The 19,679-nt window shown below is 39.6% G+C and overlaps 1 protein-coding gene across 23 annotated transcripts in view; it reads left to right on the forward strand.

Annotated features, from left to right (window-relative positions):
* The window catches only part of RBFOX2 (RNA binding fox-1 homolog 2), a 271,018-nt gene that overhangs the window by 158,772 nt on the left and 92,567 nt on the right, over positions 1 to 19,679 (forward strand). The window contains exon 1 of one of the 23 annotated variants that reach the window (XM_087868766.1): positions 7,730 to 8,374. The exons of 21 other annotated variants lie outside the window; for them this stretch is intronic. In XM_087868766.1, the coding sequence (XP_087724892.1) occupies positions 8,330 to 8,374 (45 nt within the window). In that variant the 5' untranslated portion in view covers positions 7,730 to 8,329. Of the gene's footprint in view, positions 1 to 7,729; positions 8,375 to 17,957; positions 18,227 to 19,679 lie in introns of those variants that run through there. One more of the 23 variants, XM_087868767.1, reaches the window with a different exon arrangement.

The following is a 19,679-nucleotide window of genomic DNA, read 5'->3' on the forward strand; positions in this document are numbered from 1 at the left end:
TTAGAAAGCTTTGCCTCATCCAAGGTCATGAAGGTTTTCTTCTAGGACTTTTATCATTTCATCTTTTACATTTTTAGTCTGGTCATTTTGATTAGATGTTGTATATGGTGTAAGGTGTGGATCTAGGTTCATTTTTATTGTGTGTGGCCATCCAGTTGTTCTGATACCATTTGCTGAAAAGATTGTTCTTTATCCATTGGATGGCTTTTGTATCTGGGGATCTACTTTTGCATTTCTGTTCTGTTCCACTGATGTATTTTTCTACCTTGATACCAATACACACTTATTAGGGATGTAAGTATTATGGGATCTAGTAGACTTCAGAAAAGTGATCTTGAACTATCTCAGACCTCGGTTATAGCATTTGATTCCAATATATGCCTAGAGAAAAGATACTCGTAAACTTTAAAACCTATTTTTGAACAGTGGAATGAGATATATACTCTGGTAATGAGGTGGAAGACTTGATATTCCTAGCCTGTTAATTCTCCCCAGACTGATCTTTAGATTCATTGTAATCCCAGTCAGAATCCAAGCAAGATTTTTATAGAAGCTAACAAGCTAATTCTAAAATTCATATGGAAATGCCAAGGACATAGAAGCCAAAACAGTTTTGAAAAAGAAAAAGAGAGCTAACACAGCTTGATTTCAGGCTTCAGTGTTTAACATAGTGTGATATTGGCATCAGTATGGAGGCGTATACCTCTTAATGTTAGGCAATGAGATTGTGTCAGTTAGGTTTTGCTGTATAACAAACTTACCCAAAATTTAATGGCTTAAAACAGTGTTAATCATTTACCTGTTCACGATTCTATGGGTCAGGAATCTGGGTGGTTCTTCTTGTCTGGACTGGCCAGGCCTGGGTGGTCTAGGATGACCTGACTTTCACATCTGGCAGTTGGCAAGCTGATTGGTCGTGAGAACACAACTGGAACAGCTCCTCTCTATTCCACTCCGTTGTCCATCCATTCTCACACTGTAGTCTCAGGGTTCCAGAGAGTAGCAAGGAGGGCAAGGCCCAGTGAACAAATACCTGCCAAGCCTCTGATTGTATCACATTTGCTAACGGCCCAATGGTGAATGCAAGTCACAAGGAAGGCTAAGACTCATTTCAAGGGGCAGAGAAAAATTCCACCTTTTATTGGAGGGACTCTGAAATAGTATGATGATTTTTGTAATCTGTCACAGAGAGGTATTATGGATGAGTTAAGATAAAAATTTCTGTGGAGGCTAAAAGGCTCTGTTATATAAGATAATGTATGTAGAATCATTTGTAGACATTTTCCCAGCAGTATTTGAATATTTATAGTTATTTTCTGCTTTAAAAGGTATCTTTACCCTTACCCTTTATGTACTATCTGTCTTTCTGGATTTACAGTGAATGTCTGTTGGCCTATTTTTTATGGATATATTTTACTTCTTAGTAACGATATGGAGTGAAAGAGTAATGAAAGACACTTCTAACAAAAATGCTAATTTCCTGGCCTCACCATTTGCATGCCTCGTCTTTCTCTCCAAATAGAATAATACATTTCAGCCATAGCATGGCTTATCCTGTTATTACCCATACTTCCTTTTGTACCATGTGTCATACAAAGGAGTCCTTCTGTACTTAACTGTGATTTGCTATTCTCTGGTAGGTATAATTTCAAGCTTTTCCATTGGTGTAGAAAATTCAACAATCCTCACAGTACCTTAGAACCAACAGAATTTTATATGAATATTTTTGAATAGGCTCTTGAGTTTTGTGCATATATTTAACTGCCTGCCTTTTTGTACGTACCCAAGGTATGGCTTTGCCTGTGCCACGCTGTTGTATGCATTTGGAATGCTGTTCCACTGCCTCCGAGCTCCCACCACCCACCCCAAACCCCCTGGAAAACGCTTAACGAGTTTTTCACAATTCATTTCAAGCATTGACTACTTGTGAAATATTCCTGGCTTCCGTCACTCTGGGAAGTTTGATGGTCGCGGTGGTGCCAGCCGTGGCTTTTGTCCCAGGTCACAGTAATACATATGACATTTGTCAAATGGTACTTTGGTGTTTATTGTTTTCTGCTTTCTGTCCTCTGCCGTCAGCTCTTTGGGAGCTTTTTCTGTTCCTAGGACTTCATACCACGTTGGGGATGTCTCGGTTGAACGAATGAGTGCTGACTGAAGGAACAAACGCAAGGTGGTCTGTGCCTGGTAGTCAGTCATGTCACCCTGATTCATAGTTCAGGTGATTGCGAACTTTCCCTTCCACGTGGTGGTGAGCATGTGCTATGTGAAAGGTGTTGGCTTAATTCTTTGAAAGAAATACGGAGTCGAACAGACAAGTCCTGCCCTTAAGGAAATCATCTATTAGATGAAACAAGTATTGCTTAAAACATAGAAAGTGGTAAGTGCTGCTAGGCAGCTAAAGAGAAAGTACCATGAAGTTCAGACGAAGAGAAATTACTTCTGTCTGGAGGTAATCAGGAAGAGCTTCATAGAGCAGATAGCATTGAGGGTAGAACTTGAAGGAATCTGTTTAAAGGTTTGATCATTTTGAAATGGGTAAGAAAACAATATGACCAAAGGCACAGAGACAAAAAAAACAAGACAAGGTGACAGTCCACCTTGACCGAGGCATCAGTGGGTAGTTGAATGTATCAGTAATTATTTTTGTACTTTATTGTCACTTGGAAGACAAGCAAGTATCCCAAGATAGAAAGTTTTGTTAAAATTTATATGCAGGTATCGTATATCTTTTCCATGCTGATCAAGAATTTATTAACTTTGCTGCCATCCTTTTGCTGATATTGCGAAAATAGCTCTCTCACAAAACTTCTTTTGATCCCCTATTTGCTAAATTCAGTTATCTTTCCTAAATTCTCATTTCTAAAAAAACTTTTCTCTATTTCTGCTTGACATTGCTATATACTCAACTGTGGTATCCATGTATAAAATACTTTCCCTAGTGTAAGGGACACAAGATAGAAGAATAGTAACAGATGTCCTCTGTGTCCTGGCTTTTGTGAATAGTACATGATCCTGCTTAATCTTTTTTATCCTTTGTTGCTATTTCTGCCTTCTAGAAGTGAGTATTCCTTAAGGTTCTATTTTCAGCCCTTTGCCTTGTAGCCACTGTTTTTTCTCCGTCTCTCTTCTCTTTCTCTCTCTCTGTTTCTGCCCTTCTTCCTTTCTTTTCTCTGTCTGTCTTCTCTGTCTTTTCTTTTTTGAAGTACGTGGTGGTTGTTCAATAAATATTGTGGACTAAGTCAATGTGGGTGAACAATCAACCACATTCTGCCCTTGGCTATTCCTCCCATACTCCTGTTGGCTCTTCATTTCTAACCCTGACCTCTCTTCTGAGGCTGCCGCCTATACCTCTCAGTACTTGTTAGACATTTCCTATTGGATGTCCCGCCATAACTTCAAACCAGTTTATGCTTCTGATTTCCCTATTTGATCAGTGTGATACTTATTTGGCCAATCAACTAGACTTAGAACTGTAGGATTACATTTAATTACCCTTTCTCTTATACCCTGTATCTGAACAGTCTGCAGTTCCTTGGATGCTGCCTTTGTAACGTCTCCTGCATCTATACCTTCATTATTCCTACTGCTAACATGTGGTTTTGCGTTAATAATCTGTAGACTGTTGTAATTCTAGCCTCTGATTGGCCTCCCTGCCTTCAGGCTATTCCCCTTTCCTGTGGCCACCAGAGCCATTTTCACAAAATGATAATTTTGTAACATGCTTTCCTTCTCAAACTGTCTTTGAAGATAAGGTCTGAAATACATAGCTTGATGTCCTAGGCTCTCCACAGTGATTTCAGCCTACTTTTCTTAGCATTTGCCACTGTTCACCTGCAGTCATCTAGACTGGTCACACTGATCCTTAAGTAAGTCTTGCATATTTCTAACTACGTTATTTTGCCTACATATATGTCTGTCTTTCTCTCATCCCCACCATCCTCATCTGTCTGTCTCAAGCCCTCTTTTTGAACTTCTGTGTTATTCCTGTACACAGCAATCTTTGGAATCGTCTAACATTATTGTCGGTAAAGCTGATTTTATACCTTAGAGCAGAGATCTTTGCAATCCATGCTAAAACATTGTGCAGTGAGGCCTAACTAGTATCTTTGGAAACTCACGGTAGGATTGTGGCATAGTCAGAAGGGAAGGAAAAGGAGAGAAGAAAAAAAGAATGAGAAAGTAGTAAAGAGAAGAATCTCAAATATTTTCTGGCATTCCAGTACCTGGTAAGTCTTGAAATGCCTCGGTTGTAGATGGTACAGATTACATTGCAGTGTCACCCATCATGTCCTATAGCGTGGGGCTGATATGGTAGATTGTCTGCTTCATCCTTAGCAAAACTTAAATCTCATAAATCTTAAGGTAGTTTCTATATATCTCACTCTTAAATATCACTAGGTCTGTTTCTCTCTGATATCATTACATTCTACCTAACAGACGTCATAGGTATGCCAGCTGTTGAGATTTGTAGTCGTGTGTCTGTACTAAAGAGATGCATAGAAATATATATAAAAGACCATTTTCTGTATTTATGTTTAAAATTGATCAGTACACAAAGACTTTCTTTTTTAAAGATTTTATTTATTTATTTGACAAAGAGAGAGGGGCAGCAAGAAAGGGAACACAAGCAGGGGGAGTAGGAGAGGGAGAAGCAGGCTTCCCGCTGAGCAGAGAGCCCGATGCGGGGCTCAATCCCAGGACCCTGGGATCATGACCTGAGCCTAAGGCAGACGCTTAATGACTGAGCCACCCAGGCGTCCCTACTACAAAGACTTTAATACTATAAAGTGTGTATTTTTTCAAATGGCATAAGTATTTTTCAGAATTTTAGTTTGACTAAGTTATTGGTCTTAAATTATAACTTAAAATTTTTTTTTACAAGAGATAAGTCAAAAGGCAAGAAGCAGTTATAATTCAAATTCAAATATTGAATTACTTTGCCATTTTTCTGAGGGGCTAATTATTTAAACTAGACCTGGGCACAGTTTTGGCAGAATCTAGGTAAGACATGATTAAGATTGTTTGTCACCTCTGTCCTCCAGAGGGTTTATAGTAAGGCCATCAGGTAAAGTAAAGCAAATGTGATAATACAGAAGAGACTGAGAAAGTATTGCTAATTTTTAAAGTACTTATACTCAAAGGAAAATCTGTCTTAATTCCCTTAAACTTATAAATAAAAAGATAAATTATAGATCTACCAAAGGCTAATTTAAATGTATTTAAACATATTAGAAGTTTATCTCTAAAGTAATAAATGGAAACCAACTACCTCCCCACCATCCCACCCCCAGAGGCGTAGGTTTTGTCTTAGGCCTATAATATATGTGTGTGTATAAATATGATACATATTATGTATAATTCATAGTATATATGTGGCATCTGTGGTATGTCAGTAGTTATATGTATATGTATGTGTGTGTACGCATAACTGCATAACATATATAAGACATGAAGCTCAGAAATTACATGATTTACTGATCGACATACAGTTATATATGTACATTTAAAAATATGGAATTATATTGTACACATTACTCATATTATTATTCAGTAATATAATTTTTTCACTTAATAAACTGTCAGTCACATCTTTTCACCTTGTATGTATAGATCTATCCTCAAGAAGAATTTAAATCTCTAGAAGTTAACTAGGCCCTAAGTAACATATATGGAGCCCATTTTCAAGTTTAAATTGTATCAGCTGTTCTAGAATTTGAATTCTAGTGTGTCATCTTAAATACAATCCCATCTGAGAACTTCATCTTCTGTAATTAATTCACCAAATACTGAGCGGAGTTAACTCATGAAGTTTGTCAACCATAGTTCATTATCATAGCCCTCTATGGTTTTTAAGAAGTGTCCTTGTTTCCCAGTCTTCATATCGAGAGCAGTCTTGATACCAATCATATCAAGAATGTAATAGTGATTTTGGATGTTAGTTTACAAGTGTCTATGTGGCCACTACTGCTGTATATGAAATGAAGTAGAGTGGAGGTGGAAGGGCATGGTGTACAGGGAAGAAGGGTTGGAGAATGATTTGATTTGATTGGATTAGATGTAGAAACTTAGTTTAAGATTTTAGGGGCGCCTGGGTAGCGCAGTCGTTAAAGCGTCTGCCTTCGGCTCAGGGCGTGATCCCAGCGTACTGGGATCGAGTCCCACATCGGGCTCCTCCGCTATGAGCCTGCTTCTTCCTCTCCCACTCCCCCTGCTGTGTTCCCTCTCTCGCTGGCTGTCTCTCTGTCACATAAATAAATAAAATCTTTAAAAAAAAAAAAGATTTTAATACAGAAAGATTACCTTTGCTATTTCTTAATTACCATTTTAATAGCTGTATAGGGGACAGTCAGAATGTATATTATAGGCCCTTAATGTGTGACAAGTCAGATCAAAAATGTTGTGAGGTTCAGATAATCTCTGTTAAGAATAGACAAAGCCAGAGTCTCATAGTTGTGGTGGTGAGAAAGTGGTACAATGGAAGTGTTCATTAAGAGCAGGTTTGAAAAATGTCATTCCTTCTATGAGAAGTTGCTCACAGTGTTTAATCTTGTGCTGTAGCATCCTATTGGCTTTTGGTTTTACCCGTGTGCTTATCTGTTTCCCCCAAAACTGTGAAGTCCTTGACAACATGACCGTGTCTGTTCATATCTCCAGTTCTTAAGCACAGTACCTAGTGTGTAATAGATGTTTAGTAAATTCTTAAAATTGTACTGAATGAATGCATTATTGTCTCTCATACATAATACAGGGGCTCAGTATACCAGCAATCCAAAGATAATCTAGTACCTTATAATGGTCCTCCTCATCTCTTAGAACCGATCTGAGGTAAATGTTTAACCAAGAGAACTGTCTTGCCATTTTGACTCTTAAAAAACAATTTCTTCTGAACAATCCTAAAATAAAATGCAATGACCATAAAAGGAGAAAAATTGCACTGGGGGCGGGGGGCACAGTAGCACATGAACTCTCACAGATGCCTCACAGTTGCATTTAATCCCAGTGGTTTAGTCTTACTGAAACATGTTATATTACTGGCTCTCCAAGATTAGAGAGATCATAGCCCCTGAAACTAATTTAGAATTATTTATCATTTCGAATTTTTGCATGCTTGCCCCAAGTAGGGGATTTCTTGGGTGCAATAGTTACAAATAGTGTATATCTTACTAAGCATTTACTTTCTGCTCACTTTGTGTCCTGTTTTCTAAGAATTACTTCAGGTCTCTGGTTTTAGATGTGCTGTTTAGACTTTGAAAGCTAACCTGCCATGCTTTATCAGACTGACTTAACACCTGTCCATGTTTGTTACTGCTTTTAATATCTGTTATAGAAATATGTGTGCACATGTGTGTTTGTATATAATGGTAGGGTGAGTATAGCAGCTTCCTAAAAGAGGAAAAGCAACTGGCTTTTCTGAAAAGACCTTTCCACCCCCACCTTTTTGCTGGCAGCCGGAGTTAATCCTCACATGTTTGACTAGAACAGCTGAGAGAGTGTCTTGCATATCTGAAGGTCTCCAGTGGACTCATGTTGCCTCAGAGTTGGGGCCACCTTCCTCTTTTCTAGTGCTGATCCTGCCAGCTGTCCCAGCCTCTGTTAAAGCACAGTGAAGGAGGTGTTAAATGATACACAAACATACACTGTCATGAAAGGGATCCCTTTACTACATGTAGCAGTGTGACTTTTTTCTCCCATTCCTTTCCACGACAGAGGGGTTTTATACTGTTAATCCTAGCACCTGTCTCTGCCGGAGACAGTTAGAAGGGGGAGGGGGGGTGCACGCGCGTGCGCACCATCCTGCCCAAGAAGGAATAGAGAAATAATACCAGTCCCATCTGCCTTTCCATGTCCTGGATTGGGAGTGTGCCTCTGACGCACTTAAAGCCTGGAACATATATATCATTTTGGATCCTGGATACCTTGTGCTTCCCACCATTTTTGTTTGGCACTTTAAGGAGCCCGTGTTCTTTTCCCTGGCTGTCATTCTCTGCCTCTTGAGTTTCTGGTGGAGTTGTCAGTTTAAAACCAACAGTAATAGCAGGTCTCTAGTATAGTTTTTAGTCTGTAACTAGTAACTCAGTTGGAGCTTTTTGCTTTTTTCCTGAATATTTCTTCTGGGTTGTGTGGAATCTTAACTGGGGTGGAAGCCTGGGCTGAACCAAGCTCCTGCTTCATCATCTGAGCCAGCATACCTATCTGCGTAGACTGGGAGTCGGCCAAAGATTTTTTGGTACCTAGTGCCTTTGGATAGGACAGCCAGAGCAAGCAAGGCAAAAGTGTAGGCACTTTTGGTACGGTCTTCATACGAAGATTTTTTTCCCCCTTTGCTATGTATGGTGTATATTGTATGGATTATCAATATCCTGTTGTCCAGGTAAGCTAAGGGCTATAACTTGGTGTGGTTTTTTGTTCTTGTTTTATTTTGTTTTTGTGCATTCTTTTTTTTTTTTTTTTTTTATTTTAAGGTGCTGTTTGATTGATGTGAAGGTTTTGTGGTGGGATGAGTGCTTATAAGCATCCTGTCTTTTGACCTGGTACCATTCAGGGCATAGATTTCTCAGTATTTTGCTGATTTGCTGTAGCAGGAGGCTTGAGTTTTATAGTATTGAGGGCTGGGCAGGAGAGGTTGCTTTCAACTCTAGAAGTTCTGAAACTTCAGAGAGATTCCTGTGTGTGTGTGTTAAACAGTGGGCTTGGCATTATAAATGTAACATAACTAAGTCACCGTCTTATAGTAAACTTGAGGCTTCATTCTGAGTAGATGAGAAGCACAGATGGCGGTTTCCAAATATTGCTGAATTTTTCAGAAAGGTAATGTACGGTAGAGGGCACTCTCTCCACACTTAATATTTTAGACTCTTTCGCGATGAGATAAGCAGTACCTTAGTTATGAACTTATTGAAATCTAGAATCAGAAAATTTTAAGTCATTATCAAATATATTTCTGGATATCTATTTGCCTTTAAATTAGTAGCAGTATAGTGAGTAAAGTTGAAGAATCCTGGATTCTGATTCAAGCTGTAGTATTAACCGCCTCCATGATATGCTCAAATGGCTTCATTTTATTTGACTTCACTATCCCTGTATATAAATGAAGGGATTGGACCAAGTGATCCTTCATATGCCATGATTCTTTGAAATATTAATTGATTGTGCTGAAAACCTAGAATAGGAAAATAGGAACAGTTAATACAGTTAATTCTGAATTACAGATCCTAGTTGTTTCCTCAGTTTATTTTGGTTTATTTGTGTTTTCATGGCACTTAATTATTATTATTTTTTTCTTTCAAATGGCCATTTCTCTAATAGTTAGCTCCTAAGTTGTAGGCTGGACAGAAATGCATAGGGTTAAAGGAAGTGACAAACTAACGAGTACATCCTATTAGGTATTTTGGGCCCAAAGTCTAAACCAGGCTATTTTTAATTGGACCTGGACCTATTGGGTAAGCTCTCCAGAGTAAACTCACAGCTCTCATTCAGGTCTTATGCTACCAGTGTTGAAGTCAGATGGGAGGGGCTGTGGGGATGTGGTTATGTTTCTTCAACTGTGTTCTAATACATTGGTTTATACTATGTGGTTTACTTCTATTCTATTATATATACGTGTTTCCGTTATTTTGAGTTATTCAGATGACGAGTATATTACATTTGCCATAATGAAATTTTGATATATTTGTGGGTCTTAACTACCTGTGGACTCAGTCTCTACTGGCATAAAACAATAGACGGGTCTGCGTAACAGTTTAAGGCTGGAAGTGTCAGGAGACGACATTAGAAGCAGAGATTCTTAAAAAGTAAATATTGATTTGCTTTTGAAGAGAAATATCTGTGAACAGTTTTCTCTGAGCCCCAGCTAGCAAAGTAAGGGACATGTCGTAGCAGTCATATAAGTCAAATTGTCTGAGAAAAAAACTGGAAAAGCAAAAGTGTTTCCAAAGATTGAAGTATCAGATAGATAGATAGATATAAATTTTGACGTGTAAAAGAAATTTTGAGGTGAAAATTGGCCACCCGCCTAACGAAGCAAAGGTTGTGGGGTGGATTAAAGAATTTATGACACGAGGGGCGCCTGGGTGGCTCAGTAGGTTTAGTGTCTGACTCTTGGTTTCGGCTCAGGTCCTGATCTCATGGGTTGTGAGATCAAGCCCTGTGTGAGAGCAAACCCTGGGCTCCACACTCAGTGGGAGTCTGCTTGAATATTTTCTCCCTCTGCCCCTTCCCCCACTCACATTCATGCTCTCTGTCACTCTCTCAAATAAATAAGTAGAATCTTTTTTAAAAAGAAATTATGACATGTTTGCTAAAGTCTTTTACAGTAAAATTTTATTCATTTATAATAAAATGAATTTGCCACCCCAAATCTTTTTGGTCATTAATATTTAGTATTGATAAATGTCATGCTCAGTATTTGAAACACTTTTCCTGGCCTTGCTCGATTTAGTAGATTTATCCTATCTGAAATTAGGGTAATTTAGAAATGTAGGTAATAGGATGTTAAAATTTAAGAGTACACTTTCCGTTCCACCGCATCAGGGAAATTAATGGGATTGAAAAAACAATTTAGAATTGAAGGATCCAAAAGTATTTTACAACCTTATTTATTAATTCAGTTAGGGTAATTGTTTTCTTTCAGTGCATTTATAAATAGGTAATAGATGGTTGTTTGCTACCTAAACTTTTATTCTCAGCTATGGTTACAAAATTTCCTTACTAGTTTCTGTTACATTCTTATACTTTGGTAGATTAAAGCTCCTCACTGGATAACATGCGGTTCTGTACCAATGTGTTATGCCATTAGAAATTATGGAGGATATGGCTGAACAGTATTTTTTAAAAATTGAAGATTTTGCACCCTTTTTTAAAATTTCTCCTCAACGTAAGGCAATGAAGTATTTTCAGAACTTGATCATTCATTGCTCTTGTTTGTAATAAAATCATGCATGTCTTAAGAGTGTGCAATTGAAACTGGTTGTTTTATACTAAATCTGGACCAAATCAGATTAAAATACAAGCAGAGTAAGTAGATAGGGGCTTGCTAGAAATGATTTAAAGGACAATGACTATAGTCTCCCTGCCCAGAAAAAAAAATCTATTCATTGAGAAACTATTCCTGAAATTATTCTTTTGAATTAAACATTACTGCCTCTGAATGGTTAAAATATAACTTGTTAGGGTGTCTTCTGTCAAAACCAAAAACCAAAAAAAAAACCCCAGAAAACAAGTGTTGATGAGGATGTGGTGAAATTGGAATCCTTGTGCACTGTTGATGAGCATATAAAATGGTGCAGCTGCTGTGGAAAACAGTGTGGTGGCTCCTCAAAAAATTAAAAATAGAACTACCATCTGGCCCAGCAATTCCACTTCTGGGTATACACCGAAAATAATTGAAAGCTGGGTCTCAAAGAGATATTTGTACACCCATGTTCACAGCAGCATTATTCACAGTAGCCAGAAGGTGGAAGCAGCAATCCAAGTGTCCTTCAGTGGATGAATGAAAGGATAACTGAAATATGGTATATATGCATAATGGAATACTACTCAGTCTTAAAGACTTATTTAGTTATTGGAGAGAGAGAGAATGAGTGGGGGGGAAGGGCAGAGGGGAGAGGGAGAGAGAGAATCTCAAAGAGACTCCCTGCCAAGCAGGGAGCCAACACAGGGCTCGATCTCATGACCCTGAGATCGTAACCTGAACCAAAATCCTGAGTTGGAAGCTCAACCTACTGAGCCACCCAGGCGCCCCTACTCAGTCTTTTTTTTTTTTTTTTTAAGATTTTATTTATTTATTTGACAGAGATAGAGACAGCCAGCGAGAGAGGGAACACAAGCAGGGGGGAGTGGGAGAGGAAGAAGCAGGCTCATAGTGGAAGAGCCTGACGTGGGGCTCGATCCCGTAACGCCGGGATCACGCCCTGAGCCGAAGGCAGACGCTTAACCGCTGTGCCACCCAGGCGCCCCGCCCCTACTCAGTCTTAAAAAAAAGGGAAATTCTGACAGAAACTACAACATGGATGAACCGTGTTCACTGAATACTCAGTGAAATAAGCCAGTCACAAAGAGACAAATACCATATGATGACACTTCTGTGAGGTACCGAGGGTCATCAAATTCATAGAGAAAGTAGAGTGGTAGTTGCCAGGGGCTCCTGAGGACCACGAGAATGGAGAGTTACTGTTCGGTGGGTACAGAGTTTCAGTTTTGAAAAATGAAGAGTGTTCTGGTGATGGATGGTGGCAGTGGTAGCACATTATGAATATATATGATATTACTGAACTGTATTCAGTTGACCCTTGAACAACACAGGTTTGAACTGTTTGGGTCCACTTCTATGTGGAGCTTTTACAGTACAGTATTGTACTCTCTTACAATGTTCTTAATAATGTTTTTTTTCCGGGGTGCCTGGGTGGCACAGCGGTTAAGCGTCTGCCTTCGGCTCAGGGCGTGATCCCGGCGTTATGGGATCAAGCCCCACATCAGGCTCTTCTGCTATGAGCCTGCTTCTTCCTCTCCCACTCCCCCTGCTTGTGTTCCTTCTCTCGCTGGCTGTCTCTATCTCTGTTGAATAAATAAAATCTTTAAAAAACAAAAGAAAAATGTTTTTTTCCCCTCTAGCTTGTGGTAAGAATACAGTGTATAATACATACTACCTATAAAATATGTGTTCAATGACTGTTTATGTTATCAGTAAGTCTTCCAGTCAGTAGTAAGCTATTAGTAGTTAAGTTTTGGGGGAGTCAAAAAATATACATGGATTTTTGACCACCTTGGGGGTCAGGGCCCCTAACCCCTGTGTTGTTCAAGGGTCAGCTGTACTTGACAACGGCTAAGAGAGTAAGTTTTATGTGATGTGTGTTTTGCCACAACAAAAAATATTGAGGGGAAAATGTAACTGTTGTTGCAAGTTATGGGTTTGTCTGTTCTCACAGTTTTTCCTGAGGCAGTTTTACTTAACCTGTCCCCCACTGAACACATTGGCACTGATGATCATTTCGAGGTGAATAGGCAGTTGGAGGAAGAAGTGAGGTCTTATATCATAGGGGTACGTGTAGCTAAGCGTCTGTATTTGAGAATTTAGGACCGCCAAGTACAGCCTAAGGGTATGAGGCATCTGGAAGATTGGGAGAAAGAAAGTTGCCTGCCTGAAAGATCCATTTGCCTGGCGTGTGCTCAGGGCTGCAGAATGCTGTGGACTGAATTAGCCCATAGACTCTCCACTTCTTTGTGGGAAGGCGACCTTGAGGTAGAGGGATATGTGTATTCTTCCATTTTTCATTTTGAGGGTTTTTTTTGAGTACCTACTGTGTGCCAGATGCTGTGCCACGCACAGGGATTTGGAGGTGAAGAAGGCAGGAGAGTCTCCAATAATTTATTTAGTAATGGAGACAGCATATTTTAGTGTTGAAGAAACGACACACTGATGTTTTCATCGGTTCATCAGGTATTATTGTCTCTGTAATCTGATGGATAAATTTGTTTACATCCCATCCCTTTTGATATTTATCTAATATTTCCTTAATCTCACAGAATACAGAGAGTGTACACATAATTTCAATTGTATGTATGACTCTAGTTGTCTAGACTTTGGGGTATTTTAAAGATATAAGGGTATGTTACCCAAATCTAGATGTGATAATTTCTGAAGTACTGATTTCTAATTTCTCTGGTCTCACCTGTATCTCAGAGTATGTTATTTGGGGTCTTGTTCTAAAGGTTTGATTTTTAGGGACAAGAAATAAATGTGAGGGTTATGGGTTTTATGAACATATAAGGTCTAAAGCAGTCTTTTCAAATGCTGCTCTCACCTTTTTTTTTTTAAGAAGGGTTTCTATAAAACTAAACCCTGCCTAAAGTAGAGAAAAGAAGCGAAATAATAGAGTTAGCCATAATTTGGCTTTATTTATACTAAAGGGGATGTGGGGGCAAAGGATATTAACGTGGCATTGTGTCAGATGCTTCTGGGAAGGTATTTAATATCTAATAGGTGTAAATTGTTATTTACACTTAGGGTTATTGTGTGGGGGCGTGCTGTGAAAAGCTTTTATACTAACAAGTTTTTATTATTGCAGGAAATGCTGTCCCTTTAATGTTGCTTTTCACTTGGGTGTCAGAGGCAGCCTGGGAAAGTATGAGCAAAACCTGCCTTCCAGCCAGGGACTGTTGGATCTGCTTTTATAGCATTGCTGGTGCGTGGGTGGAAGGTACGGAAGTTGAGTCACATCTAATGTAAAATTGTGACAAGCAAGAGCACCTGAAGTTGTGTGTTTTTTTAAAAATTAGTATTATTTTGTGTAGAATCTGAACTATCCTAATCAAGTTGAAAATAAGGCCTTTCTCCCACTCTTTCTGTACATCTTCCTTTCAGCCTCAAATTTCTAAGATACTGAAGTAAATTTATAAATTTGAACATATTTCCAAGTTTCCTTTTGGAAGAAAACACTTTTATAATGTTTTGATAACCACATGGATGCTCTTCATTCTTAGGTAGCCATATATGTAAAATCAATGGATAGAGATGGAAATCAAGGCATTAGAGCTTGATTTCAGCAAACATTTCTTCATCTACTGTGTATTCCGGCACTGAACTAGGAACTGGGGATATGGTATGAAGCACAGAATTCCTACCCTCAGATTGCTCATCATCAAGTCATAGTTATGCAGAAACAATAACCCCAACAGTTATGAACCATGGGCTAGGCACTAAGACAAAAGGGACACCTAACCCAGATGTGGGAGCAGATAGGCTCAGGAAAGGCTCTAGGGCAGGGGATCCCTGAAGTGAGCTTTGAAGGGTGACTTCGCCAGTTAGCCAGATAGAAGGCACTGTTCAAGGGAGTAACAACATGAAACAGGAAAGAACAGAAACCTGGTATTGTTGAGGAACGTGGTTCAGGGTGCTGGGAGCAGAGAAGAGCGGTGGGCAGCAGGAGGGGAAGCAGGGACTCTGACCCGGTATAGTGAGGCTAGTTTATGTGGTAGGCACCTGCTTAAGAGTTAGGACTGTCCGCCCCTTTTAGGCTGTGGGGAATAGGTGAGGATTTTATAAGGAAAATGACATGGTGGGATTTACACTTAGAAGGAGGTCCCCAGCAGTGGTGAGCAGCTCGGATAGCAAGAGTGGTAGACTGGAGGCAAAGGAACAAGTAGGAGGCTAGATGCAAAATAATATGGTCACAACTGGGTTTGTGGTATTGGGATGGAAAGAAAGGACAGATTTCACAAAAATCAAAAGGGCTTGCTTCTGGTTTGGTGTGGTGTTGAGTGAGAAGGAGGATCTTGGAAAGATCCCAGACATTCCATCCCAGAAAATGTCCTGGAATGAGTTGCTCCTTGGTGCACTACTGGGCACATTCAGCCACTAGGGGACTCCAGTTGTTTTGCTGGGTCAGAGCCAGGCTGTTCAATTGCTCTTCTCTCTCTTGGGCACCAGGGAGCAAATTGTCCTCTATAATGCCAGCCTTGAAAGTCAGGGACACACTTCAGAATATCCTTGAGTTTGTCCAGTGCTCATTATGATCCTGTTATTCGGTGAGTTTATGAAAATCATTGTAATATTTATTTTGACATTAGCTCATACTAACTCTTTCTTGTGGTAATGACTCTTGTAAGCTTATTATTTGCAGTGTAAAATGTTGGTACTGCATGTGCAAAGGAGGCATGACTACCAGGCCAAAGGAAACTTGTGTCCCGGCCCTAGTCCTGGGCTTTTTGCATGTAGGGATTCCTCATCTGCCTCTTTATTTAAAAAAAAATAAAAAATTGGGGGCCTTGTTGTCTGTCTTTATGTATGGAGGCTGCAGTCACACAAGATAACCACGGCTTTCATAACGGTAGGGTGTGTGTGTGTGTGTGTGTGAGAGAGAGAGAGAGAGAGAGAGAGAGAGGAATGGGGAGTGAGGAGTCTGTCTTGCTCAAGGTTTTTTGCACCTACCACTGTATGGACTAGTGGATTCAGAGAATAGTATACAGTGATTCTCAGGTTTATTTCTTATATTAGAACTGAAAACATAAATAATTGTCCTATAAATGTGATTTAGATTTTTTTAGAAATACACTGAGTTGTCTTTGCTTCCAGTGAAACTCACCTCCCTCTTTTATGCTTACTCTGTATTTTTTAAAAATTTGACTGTATTTTATCTCCTTATTGGCTTTTCAGTTGCAAATTCAGAAAATACAGTATGTCCTATCTTCCAGATCATTTTTAAAAATGTTAAATAGAACAAACCTAGTACTGATCTATTCCTTTTCTCATAGTGGTATTTTTTTCCCCTAATGTTTAAAGATCCCTTTCTTCGGTACATATTTCTTTACGCATTGTGGAGTATACTGAAAGTGTGCAGATATCTGTACAATGCCCAGAATAGTGCCTGACTTACTGTAGGTGTTCAGTAAGTAGCTATGGTTGTGCCAGTTCTGCGGGTTCTCCAGATCGGTAGTTTCTGTGTTCTTTTTAGAATTGTTAAAATGATTATTAATTTGGGTAGGAGCACAATGATGTTATATTGGCAATGTGCCAGCCCACATTATTATACAGGACCTTTAAAAAGGCTGGTTATGCATTTCGCCAAACAAATCCTCATAGAGATAGCAAAACATGGTGTATTCTCAGTGTGATTTGTGATTTTATTTTACTTTTTTTTTTATTTGTGATTTCAAATTTTGATTTCTTTAGTGTTTATCTTAAAAATAGGAAGCTTAATTTTAGAATCAATCTCTTTGCCTTTGGGTAATCTGTTAGAGATTATAACAATAAAAATATAACAAATATAAATAAAATCCTTTAGAATAAAATCTCATTTATTCAAATACTAAAAAAATAGGAAATCTTTACTTTTATGAGGTAAATGATAAAAACTATAAACTCGTCATCTACACAGATTATTTTATTTGAAAATTTAATAATTTAAAGTAGGGAGATTATGGAATTTATATTTGGAAGTTAAAGACTTTAACAAGATCATTTGTAAAGGGCAGAATCAGGACTTAGACCAGGACTTCTAGATTGAATCACCCCTTTATGCTTTTTTCATTATGTCATTTTAATACGAGAATGTTAAAGAAACACTTACGTTCAGTAAACGTTCTCGCGAATCTTTTATATCTATAGCACTTTGTAGTAACAATTACTGTTTACAGTAATGTCACAGGTGCCCAGTGTGTATATAGGAAAGGGTTGATGATTTTCAGGAGAGACTGAAATCCAGAAGGCCGGGAGAACACAAAGGGCGGCTTCTGTTAACCAGAATTTATAATGAAACTGGAAGCCTTCAGCAGTCAAATCTGTATGCACTTTTGTATACACCTTCAGTATCTTAAGAAGTCGTGTTTATAGACACCTTTTCCAGAATCCCCAGGTTTTTTACAGTAGAAAAAATAAGCACTTAGGTTACCTTCCTCCTCTCTTTTCATCCTTTGCAGTCATTAGACCGATTTAGGACAGGCAGGTTCTTGCCCATTCTCATTCCTTGAAAACCCTCCTATAAGTGGTCATTCAGCAGCGTTTCACCTCTTTCATTAAATCCACTACATCTGTAAACTGTACATCAGTGGAAATGTTTTTTAAAAAATAATTTTTGTTTCGTTTCTTGTTTATGATCAGATATTCACGGGTGGAATACTTTAAATCTGTATTAACTATGCTGAACTGCTGTGAATGCTTCCAGTGCTATGTAATTAATGCCCCCATAGCAGATATTCATTCCTTAAAATATGCCTGCACATGGCGCCTGCCCCTCCCTCTCTCTCTCCCCCTCCTTCCCTCCTACACACACACACACACACACACACACACACACACACGCACACGCGCGCGTGCGCAAAGCACACACCAAACTGCCATTCTCCAGCAGGCCTGTTTCTGGAGTTGGGAGATGTCAGCCTGCCGGGAGGGGTGGGGGGAGGAGGAAGAGGTGGGGCTCCACTCTGATTAATTACCTTAGGCATTCAGGGGTGGGGCTTCCTTCAGCCATCTGCCTGAGATATGGGAGGGAGCTGGAGAGAGAAGGAGGGGGAGAGGCTGCCAGAGAGGAAGAGAAAAGAAAGGAAGAAACGCTAGAAAGAAAAAGGAAGGGGAACGGGATAAAGGGAGATCAGTTGCCCGCCCCGAAATAGCTAGCTTTGGGGGGGCGGGGGGGGGGGAAGCTGTGGAGGTGCGCCCCAGCACGACTGCCCTGAAGGGCTTATCCTCTGTGCCGTTTGGTTTATGGAGGAAAAGAAAATGGTCACTCAGGTAAGATTTGTGTTTCCTCGGCGCGCCTCTTTTCTGGTTTCTGGGATCTAAATAAAGACCTGGGGGTCGGGCATAGTAACAGAGTTTTAATAATGATTGTCCTCTCAGAGAAGGCCAGATTTATTGTTATCAACTGAAAAGTGTTAGTCTGTGTCTGCTGAGTGTGTGTGTGTGTGTGTGTGTGTGTGTGTGTGAGAGAGAGATGTATCCATATCCTTTTTTCTCTCCCCCTCCCTCAGCTCCATAGCAGATTCCTGTTTCCTGTACTGTGCAGCTGTAGCTCAGGAAAGACCCTGTGGGGATTTGTCTACCTCTTTGTCTTGGTTCTGAGAAGAGGGAGGGAGAGAGACTGCAGAGGTAGGAAGAGATTCTTACAGACTGCCCAAAAGAGGGGAAAGGGATTGACTTCCTTTTAAGAATTGCAGAAGAATTTGTGTTCTAGGGAAATCTGATTCCTGATTCACTGTGGTTTCTCAGGATTGGCTATGGAATTGCCGTTCTGCTGCCTTCGCTGTAAATGGCTTATTAAAAATGAAGGCTAGAAAAATAGGCTTCATTTTCATGGCTTTGTTACTGGCAAAGAACGTTTTCAGAAGGAACCATGGGAATATCCAGGTGTAGCAGAGGCAGGTAGAGCCCTCTGTGAGAGGAGAACAAATCCGAATGTATAAATGACAATCACACGGGCATTAAAAGGCGTTTGAAGGAGAGGGAGTAGGAAATGGAAGATCTCTCTCTCTCTCTCTCTCTCTCTCTGCCTGTCTTTGGTTATGCCAGGCAATATCTAATCTGCATTTTAGCAAGTCATTCCTGACAAATGGAAAGGTGAATACTCTTCCATCGTTCCCCCGGCCGTGCTTTTTCTCGTTGGCACCCTCTATATGTTCCTTTTACCCTTTTTCTTTACACATAGGTTGAGACTGATGAGACTGCGATTCATCAGTGAACTCATTTGCATGGGTGAGCGTGCCTGTCCTTTAGGATCAGACTGGGGATCGGTGTCACTCCAGGCTTTTATGCTCTGTAGGGAAATTTCATCACTGGACAGTGGTTTCCTTTTAAGGAGTTTGCCCTTTTTTTTGTATTCTCTCTTCTCTTTTCCTCTCCGAGTCACCACCGGAGGGCGAGAGAGTCAGCTAGCTATCTGGATAGAGGCATCATTTTAGGGGCAGGAACACTGTTCCGTTAAATGTTATATAATGCCCTGCAGTGCCGTTTGGAAGGAGGGAAAGCATTAGGGAGGTTCTGCCAACGTGACCTAGAGGAAAGGGAAGTTCCAAAGAATATATCTTTCCAAAGTGATTTTTTACCAGATCTGAGTTTGGAGATAATCAAGAAACCCCTCCTCTTTTGGAAGGGGGAGAAATCTTTGAAATATTTTCTCTTCCACTTCTTATCCCTTTGTTGTTAGCCTTATTAACTCTTTAGAAATACTGCTTTACTTTTTAAAAAT

This window comes from Ursus americanus, chromosome 17 (assembly GCF_024610735.1).
Source record: "Ursus americanus isolate L20-20 chromosome 17, mUrsAme1.1.p, whole genome shotgun sequence".
Lineage (NCBI taxonomy): Eukaryota > Metazoa > Chordata > Mammalia > Carnivora > Ursidae > Ursus > Ursus americanus.